The 10479-nt window shown below is 38.8% G+C and overlaps 1 protein-coding gene across 1 annotated transcript in view; it reads left to right on the top strand.

Moving 5' to 3' along the window:
• The first annotated feature begins 3639 nt into the window (after positions 1–3639).
• Positions 3640–10479, top strand: part of LOC126830060 (guanylate cyclase soluble subunit beta-1) — an 80611-nt gene continuing 73771 nt past the window's right edge. Inside the window, exon 1 of the mRNA XM_050560273.2 lies at positions 3640–4089. Coding sequence (XP_050416230.2) covers positions 4087–4089 — 3 coding nt within the window. The 5' untranslated portion in view covers positions 3640–4086. The remainder of the gene's footprint in view (positions 4090–10479) is intronic.

Genomic DNA, 10479 nt, shown 5'->3' with positions numbered 1-10479 from the left:
ACCTATTAATGTAGTATTCGGAGATGCGGCTTATAGAGAACTTCGTGGCTAATATATATACGTCATCCTTACTGGTTAGGGTCTGTATTCAATTAATAACCCTGCCCGTTGCCGAAAGATTACAATTCGTTCGCTTCTGCGACATGATGGTGATCTGAAAGGAATTGAATGCGTTAAGACCGGAGACAGAAACGAAAGTAGAGCATTAAACCAGTGTTAACACTGGTATTAAACTAGTTTAAACACTGGTATTAAATTAAGAGACCCCGCTCCGGTTAAGGCATAAAAAAAGAACACCAGTTATACACACTATAACACAACCTTATTAACACAGGCGTAACCCATTGACCCATTGGCTCGCTAACCCAAAGGTCACGTGTCTGTGTCGATCCCTGGGGGGGGGGGGGTGACAAAGTGTAGCGTCACCTGGCCCCTGTTACCCCCTACTGCTAAAGACCCTTATAGTCTTTCTGTCTCTCTCTTAGATAAATACTATACTGTATAATACTCCTGTATTATTTTCACACGTACCATTTATTCCACGCGTGTAATATAGCTACCTCAGTACCGATAAGTCACTCAAGCCTGGTAAAATAACAGGAATTTATCTCAAGATAAGGAATCTTTTCATAGTCGTTAAATAGGAATTTGGTACCAACGATAATTGAGCTGTCAAATTTCTTTCATGGACGATTGATTGATCACGTGATACAATAGTTACAGACCGATCGCATATTTTTATTGATATAATTAATATGAACTGTAATCAATAACCAAGTTATGTCGTCTGCCTGCCTTTTGTGGGTGGAAAAAATAATATGAATTATGTATGGATATAACAGCTAGAGCAATTGGCGTTTAACGTCCACTCGACACAAACTAGGCCAAACTAACGCCCCCTCCACCCGTCCTGCACCACTGACAAGGAGAAACCAGATCGGCAACTCCCGAGGAACTTTCTAGACCAACACTCTGAACGAACACAGCTTCTTACTCACTGAGTCAGCATGGCTCCCGTTGTCGAGACTAAAAGTTATTTTTATGTCAATAACTTGTCTGCATATATGCCTGTGGTCAGGTAAAATCCAGGATCGAAACCCCAACATTTGCATCGATGACAGACCATTAAGATCTCTTGGAAGCGCTGAGGCACGTTTGTCTAACAGCTTGGGTAATTACACTCTTTCCCAGGGGTTCTTTTTACGTGCACGCCAATATGTACACATGCATGTACTTCCTTATCGGCCTCGCAAGTGCCACCTCTGACAAGTCAAAATCGGGGTTGACAAATCCCAAGGTTCTTGTTCTCCAGGATATTCATGACGAGAGGTCAGTGTCCTACTGAACTTGTACCGGATTAAAAACCCACAGAGGCCCTAAGCACTTAAAGAGTTTAGTGCCCTCATATATATGTAATTCAGTAATTCAAAATTTAAACAATAATAAACCACAAACAACCTCCTAGGATTTTATACACCTTATTAATTGCGACAAAACGGTATGAAAAGCCAAAAACTATTTGAAAGTTCTTAATTAATATTTAATTTAAATATTTTAAATTTGGCATCTAACAAAGCAGACATACTGTAGTAGCCCTATTGCCATGATGTCCTAAGCACGTGCCTAGTTTGCTTCAGGGTTAATCTATCTCTGAGAATAACAATGAATACATTGAAAGAAACAATGATTTTATTTTTGATGTTCCATTAAGATGAGATATTAATAGTTAACCCGTGTGACGGTAAGTGATCTACTGATCATGTATATTTGATGAGAAGGGCATTGTCAATGTGTCAACTGTAATTAACGCCCACGACTCCTAATATAAAAAATATAATATAATACATTAGCATTTTGGAGTAATGGATTTCCGCTTGGTAAAATCCAATAAGTTGAAGGACAGATTCCGGACAACTATGTTGAGTTTGATTCTCGTGGTGTTTTCGGGGATTGGAATAGAATGGATTAGGGGCTGATCGTCGACAGTAAATTTTGGTCATTTTGAGATTAACATAATGGTGATATTCATTTCCATGGTTACGCGCGCAATGGGCGGGGATGGTGAGCGGGGAGGGGATTTTGTGGTAATTTGGTTTTGAAAATTTTGGTCAGTTCAGTTTGAAATCACGTGTTCTTCTTTAAACACCCCACAAACGTCAATTTCTAAGTGGAAATATAATTTGTATCCAAAATTATTCACCAACTGGAACAACACCGAGGTCGAACTCAGGGGCCTTTGATTAATAAGCCAGCGTCTTCATTTTGTGAATATCTTTTTTTCCGTTTGGTATTAAGTAATGGCTTGGTAGAAAACATCTTGAAACTTGCTTTAACAAACATTTTAATGAAGCGATAATAATGCAACTCGGTGTCTTGGGGTTAAATTTCAATACCATACATAAATGTCTAACCTCGTAGGTCGTACCCCCCACCCCTGTCTGTTTTTCTGTCTGTCTGTCTGTCTGTCTGTCTCTCTCCCTGACTCAATCTTTTTCTCCCTCTCTCTAATTACACGTGTATATATAACCCATATTTACGACCACGTGCGGATATATACATGTAGACATAGGACGAAAAACCATCTACGAAACAGTGGCGAAGATCGGTATCCGGTCTCACCAGTAGCAGAAGTCCATTACTGGAAGTAAAAGTAAATAACGTCTATTCCTATAGGCATTGGTATCCAGTAAAATATAACCGCGTTTCCTTCATTTAATAGCCCCTGGGGATCAATATGTAATTTCCGGTGAATCGAAACGCGATTCCTTCCCAAAACAGCCCAGAATATGACAAAACTACATGTTCAACAAACATTCACGAGAGATGATGTATCCCATTTCCTGGTTCTTCCTGCATACCAATAAATACATCCTAAAGTGCTTGAACACAATTCTGCATTACCAAACTATATTTAGCAGAATTGAAATTAAATGAAGTTAGTCCTAAACTTGCCCGTTTAAATTTGCCAGTTAGGTACAGAAAAGTAGGATGTTAAACCCCATTTAATTTGATTCATTCCTAAAACCAGCATCTATTAATGCTTTTGTTCGGAGTTTGAATTCCAATGAAAATAGTTTGCCCGTTTAAATTTGCCAGTTAGGTACAGAAAAGTAGGATGTTAAACCCCATTTAATTTGATTCATTCCTAAAACCAGCATCTATTAATGCTTTTGTTCGGAGTTTGAATTCCAATGAAAATAGTTTGTTTCCTTTCTTGTTAATACTGTCGATGAATGTAAAAGTTTCTTGTAGCACACTGCATGACGTATCTTGTCCGTGGTCATTGGACCTGTTGGTGCAGAAAAGTAGAACGTTAAACCCCATTTCATTTCTGCCATTTATCATTCACAGATTGTAATTCCAACCCACGACCCCTTCGTGTTAAAGGTAACACAAGATATTAGTACAGTACGTACCTGTTCTACCAAGGTATGCTCTATTTAATAATAAATAAAATGAAAATGGGGTTTAACGTCCTACTTTTCTGTACCAACCGGAAAAATGAAGCCGGTTATTTAATAATTTAATTTTAGTATTCAATATTCGTTTCGTTTCTTTATGTCAATGACAATATTCGTTTCGTTTCATCTATAGTTACTGTCAATGATAGCGAGAAAATTACATCGACCCATAGTAAACACACATGTGGCCTGAAGTTGGTTAATGTTTACTGTAGTAGCCGCGCGAACTGAAAGCTATAGGTATTCAATGGCGAAGCACTGTCTCGTTTTTCTTGTATAAGAACTCTTTATGCTGCCGTCCTTTCAATGACTGTGTTGTTTTTTTGTGTTTATGAGAGTTATAAGTTTACGAGTGAATGGATTTCTATGACTGTGTTCACTCGCCTGATAGCCTGTACACCCTAACTCAATGCACATAGGACGAATTGATTATTACTTACAAATATACAATCAGCAGGCTTAATATTATAGCCGCGGCTATTTATACTTTTGATAGGACAGTTTTACCAGTATTTGCCGCAATCAGGGCGACTGTATTCGCTGAATTTGACTTTTTAATTGAATAAGGTTCGACATATTAAGATTTTGTGACGAGAAGTGCGACGAGGTTATTCTTAAAACGAAAATGGTAAGTTTTTAATGTGTATTCATCCATATATTTACCTTCCTTAATATCGTACATTTCATAATATAAACATGGTTGTGAACGATGTGCAATGGTATGCCTACACACTGTTTTGCCTCTAGACTCACGTTAAGGCATTTCGTTCACTGATATAATATGTAATTCATAGCCGACTCACACACACACTCGTACGTTATCTGTTAATTAAAATTCCCGTATAAATGACCTATATTATATAAAAATGTCGATATTCAATTTTTCTCACGATCGTGTATTGAACCGAATATTAGTATTTAATAGTTGTGAATAACCTTATTGTTGACCTTAATTCGGTGAATTTGATTTTAAACACGCCTCGTTTATTTAGTTTGATTGACACATACAATATACACAGACTGACGTAAACTTATAACAATATAGGGTTATTGTTATTGTTTACTTTATGTTATATGACTTGTATGTCAACGTTATAATGAGCTCCAAAGTTTATTACGCCCGACTCCTACTAACTATATATATATAATATGTATTATCTAATAATGGTCTACGCCCGACCCCTTTCAACTATACATTATGTAATAACGAAATGAAATGAAATGAAATGGGGTTTAACGTCCTACTGTTCTGCTCCTAACCTGGGCTAATGAAGACGGGCAATTTTGCCCGGACAGCGGCACTATCGCCTACTCTTATATCGAATTCCAACTGCCAGAGGATCTTTTACGTGCACGCCAATGTGTACACGGGACCTCGGTTTTTCATCCCATCCGAACGACTAGACAGCTTTCCTTGTCAGCCCCTCCGTCCTGCATCACTGACAAGGGAGAACCACGCCGGAAAATCTGGATGAACTTTCTCGGCCAATGCAGGGATCGAACACCCGACCTCCATTATGTAATAACGATCTGTCAAGTTCATCACTGATATTCCACGCCCGACCCCACCAGCTATACATATTATGTAATAATCATCTCTCCAGTTCATCACAGACATATTACGCCCGACCTCATCTACTATATTTTATGTAATAATAATCTACGCCCGACCCCACCTACTATATATATATATATACTATATATTTATGCAATAATAATCTACGTTCGATCCCACCTACTATATATTATGTTATAATAATCTACGCCCAACCTCGCCAAATCTATATTCCAATTCCACCAACGTGTCGTTTTTGCGAGACAAAGGCCCTGGCAAGGTAAGGACGTCTAGTTGTTTGGATGGGACAAACACCGCGATTTCGTGTATTCTTTTCGCAGCACGTTAAAGACCTCCTTTAGCGCCAGTTTTCTCCGGGTCCTCCGGTTTCCTCCCACTGCTAAAGACCCCTACGCGCAAGCGAATTATGTAAATAAAATTAAACCATACGTTAGTCCCGAAATGACCTAGTTTGTGTCGAGTGGACGTTAAACCCCATTTCTCTCCCTCTCTCCCCTTTAGCGCCACGGTCCGGGCCAGCTGTTCCTCATAGCACACTGTATGCGTAAGCTCGTGTTCATTATTAGCCTAGACGGTGCAGAACAGTTGGAAGTTAAACCCCGTTTCAGTTCATATCATTTTATTGATTGTGATGGTATTGATTGACTTCAAAAGGTTAGTAAGCGAGACATAAACTTGAATAATTTACACACCATGTTGTCCATGTTTTTCAAGCATATAGTTATTACGTACATTATACTTACGTAGTCTCTGTTGACATATATAGAATACAATAATATCTTACTTAGGTTTTCTCCGGGTGTTCCGGTTAACTCCCACTGCTAATGACCTCTACGCCCAAGCGAATCATTGAAATAAAATTGAACCATATGTTAGTCCCGAAATGACCTGGTTTGTGTTGAGTAGATGTTAAACCCCATTTCTCTCTATTATATTTAATCCCATACTATAAATGGCGTCTTGGAAACCACATTGGCTCACTAATATTCACCGGGATTCTCCAGCGGCGTTTCCCCTTGTCGTTCGTATGGGATGAAAACCCGAATTCCAGTGTAAACGTTGGCATGCACGTAAAAGAACCACTGTCAGGGGACATATTACCTGATAGCACGCAGCTTGGCGTATGCACATCTTCATTAAGACGGTTGGTGAAGAAAAGTTGGACGTTAAACACCATTTAATTTCATTTCAGTAAACGGTTCTACAATAGCTAACAGAGAATATTTTAAATAATAAATGCTCCCTAACACTTCACCTAGACTCACTAATGCTTTCTTAGGCTTATAATAAATTAATGTAGGATATATATATATTACAGACGGTGAATTGTACACATACTAATTCCTTAATGGATGAGCGAAGGGGTTTATTTCTGGCAACTATAAAGATACAGATTAAGATTTTATTGGCGTCTAAACGTTTTTCTTGTTTTAAAGTCTGAGTTAGTGTATTAATTATTCAACATTGCAGAATCTTCCCCTGATATACAATAGGCCTACATTTAAAACAAAATGGCGGACTGTGTAACTATCGGTCTGGTGAAGAATGCGTGACGTGACGAGAAAACGAAACTAGCTTGATTCACCTGTAACACTCCCTCCCCATTCATAGATCATTTTTCAATGTACATGTATGCGAAGATTCGCATTTTGCCCAATTTATTGACTTTGACTTTACGACCTTTCGGACACCAAGGTTTTTACCCTTGTCCTATAAGTGCCTATTTAACGCTACTGGGAGCCACGGTGGCTAAGTGAAAGAGGAACTGGCTCGCTAGCCTGGAGGTCGCGGGTTAACTCACGGTGTTGGCCGATCGGGATTTTCCGGCGTGGTTTCCTCTTGTCAGTGGTGCAGAAGGGAGGTCCCGTATACACATTAGCGTGCACGTAAAAGATAGAATTGGCAGACAGAATTCGATATAAGAGTAGGCCGTAGCGCCGCTGTGCCGGCAAAATTTCCCACATAGCATGGCGTAAGTTCAGTCGGAACAGAACAGTAGGATGTTAAACCCATATCATTTCAATTTTAACGCCTCTGTGGCTTAAGCCTATGAAGAATGGCAACTTTATACCATCTGAATAAAATCAGACGTTTCAAAATTCGTTTTTCGATTTCTTTCGTGTCGTATTCCGTATTTTATACTCTACCTGGCTCAAGTGTAGAAATTTTCTGCACTTACTGGGACAATGAAGTCGGCGATACGCCACACAGTGTAGTATGAGGGAAATTTATCCGGGCAACAATTGAATTTCAACTGTCAGGGGTTCTTTAACGTGTACGCCACTGTGTGCGCGGGACCTCCGTTTTTCATACCATCCGAACGACTGGACGCGGTTCCACGAGCGGCCCCCTGTCCTTCACCCTGCTGGGATATCCCGAGGAGAGTTCTCGACCAACACCGGGATCGTACCCGGAAACCTAACCTTGCGCCACCGCAGCACCCAGTATATACCAAATAACAGAGAGAGAGAGAGAGAGAGAGAGATGTGGGGGTTTAACGTTCACTCGACACAAACTAGGTCATTTCTGGACTAACATATGGTTCGATTTTACTTCAATAATCCTCTTGCGCGTAGGAGGAAACCGGAGGACCCTGAGGCTGGACAGGCGACCTTACTCCTTGTCGCGTACAACTGGAGAATCGAAACCACGCCAGTTGACTCAATGACAGACTTTATGATACAACACACACGCGCTAACCATTCCGCCATCAAGCCCCACATTATAACGCAATAAACAAATATAGACTTCTTTAAGATTTCTTTTTTACAATACCACACTATGTTTTTAATCACATGATACTGACATGCCCCATATTTTCTAAAAGAATTCTCATGTTTGGTCAAAAATTGAATTTCTTCCTAGTTTATTTTTTTATGTACGGTAATTATTCTTGATGTTTTTTTTCTCAAGTTTATTTATAATCGATATTTAATGATTTATACCTTTTTCCACCTTACCCCTTATTTTGCGATCATAAAGGCAACTAGTGTTATGATATTACCAATTACTACGTTCTTGAGAAATGAAGTTTTTATTACCTAGTAAGACAATTACGTCGTTGTTACGATACGTCATGTTTCACTCATAATTAACACACCGCTGACACGTTGAATATTAAGGTTTAATAAAAGCATACTAAGGTATTTATGGTCTCAGATACAACGGTGTCAGTTGTTTGGTGTGGTTATTGTGATGGTCAATTTGTTTGTTTTGATATTATTAGATCGTCTATAATAATCGACACGGGGGAAAATAACATTCTTTATTTAACTGGGATTGACTGAAGAATGTTCACTAAAATATGCGATCTTTACCAGACCAAAGTTGTTTGTTCCTAAACTTTGTTTTGTTTACGACTGTATACAATGGCATATCTGTGATGATACCATTCTGCACAGAGACCTATTTCTACTTTGAGAAGAGATCTCTGTCCTGAATGGCCACCATATTCAAAAATAAGTATACTATTTTTTAATGTGTTTCTAATCCATTTTTCAATTTTCATACACACAAGGACTAAATAAATATTTTGGATTTTATTAAATGGAAGCAGACAAGTACTTTTCATAGTTCTTAAAATATGCCCAGCATTTTCGACTAAAATCGGCGATTTAGGAAATAATAAAATGTCGGCAAATTAGCTTCATGTCTATAGCCATACATTGGTATGGATACGTACCTCGATTTGAAGTACATAGATATTCTTCCGTATAGTTTTCAAAACATATACAACCACCATAGCTCACCAACCAAGAGAATCCGGGTTAGATGTCGAAGTTGACCGAGAACGTTCCTCGGAATGTTCCAGTGTTGTTTTCCCTTGTAAGTGGCTAGGTCTAAATATTATGGCCAACTACAGAATTGGTCATGGTCATGATGTGTCCTAGCCCTTACCCTAACCCACAATCTCGTCAACAAGCACGTGCCCAAACCTATTTACATCTCGTGACTTTTGCGAAATCTGCAGATGACCTTAATATTTAGAACAGAGCCCTTGTAAGTGGCGTCGGGTCTGGCAAGCAGTCCAGTATTTCGCACGGAACGAATAACCTAGGTTTCGTAACCGAACCCTTGGCAGATGGTTTTCTAGTAAATATTTGCCCCATAGCACACTGGATGGCATATATTTCCCTGTCTTCTTTAGCCACATCGCTGCTGAACAGTCGGACGTTTAAACCACATTTCATTTCATTTATATGTAAAAAAAAAAATAACAACATTTAAATATTTTATTTTACATTTTATTTTGGGGATGGGATATCTGTTATATAACCTGCATAAAATGCCTAAATTATCCTACGAAGGTGAAAATGTTGCCATTCCCCGCCAGCTATCTTGGTCTTTTCCGATAAAATGCCGCCATTGCAATGATAAATGCTGCATTTTTCCTCGCTAAAAAAAGAAGGTTGTCAAGGGAGATAAGATTAACGGAAAAAAACGCAGGAAGAGGGGGAAATAATTCATCATAAAAAATGGAGAAAGGAAGGTCGATTCTGAATGGAATTTTAATCGCTTTTGATAATATTCTGTTTTTTATTTCTCAAAGAAACATGAACTTTTTATGGCCATTTGATAATCTGAAATCTGAAAAAAATGAGATAACTCAGTTAAAGAGAACATTTTAAATATTTATGATAACTGATAATTTTGTTCTGAATAATTTATAATAAACTTAGAACACGAAATAATGTTAATCCTTTTTAAGCATTGGTAGTATTTACATAGAAAAATCCCAACTTACCTGCCTTATCACTGAACGCCAGACATGTTCAAACTTACCCTTACTTCAATCACGACGATACGTAAAGATAAGCTCCGTTTACACAGTGGTTTTATGACATGTGTAGTTTTATTGCATGCTAGCTACTTAAAGTTGTATTCCTGGAAAATACGACGTGTAATTATGATAAAAAATACTTCTTTTGTCATAGTTTTGGTATATAACGTCTCGTCAACACAATAGTTCAGTCATTTTTGGACTACCTATGGTTACGTCATAAATGCGAGGCTGTGGGGTTTCATCCATACTGAGGAGTTACCGCCTACACTTAGTCGAGGGGGTCTGGTGGCCAAACGGTTAATGCGTGAGCGTTGCATAACGGTTAATGCGTGAGCGTTGCATTAGAAGATCTGTCAGTGAGTCACGTGTTATGGTTTCGATTTCCTACTTGTACGTAACAAGGAGTAGGGTCGCCTGTCCAATCTCGTCGGTTTTCTCCGGGTCCTTCTGTTACCTCCCACTGCTAAAGACCCCTACGCACAAGGGAATTATTGAATTAAAATATAACCATACTTTAGTCTCGAAATGATCTAGTTGGTGTCGAGTGGACGTTAAACCCCATTTCCCTCTCTCTCTCACTTAGTCGAATTCCAACTGTAGAGGATTCCTTTACGTGCACACCAGTGATGTAAAAGGGTAGATCAGGCCGAACGAATAGG

This window comes from Patella vulgata, chromosome 8 (assembly GCF_932274485.2).
Source record: "Patella vulgata chromosome 8, xgPatVulg1.2, whole genome shotgun sequence".
Taxonomy (NCBI): domain Eukaryota; kingdom Metazoa; phylum Mollusca; class Gastropoda; family Patellidae; genus Patella; species Patella vulgata.
Note: the sequence above shows the minus strand (reverse complement) of the source record. Positions and strands in the feature narration are given on the sequence as shown.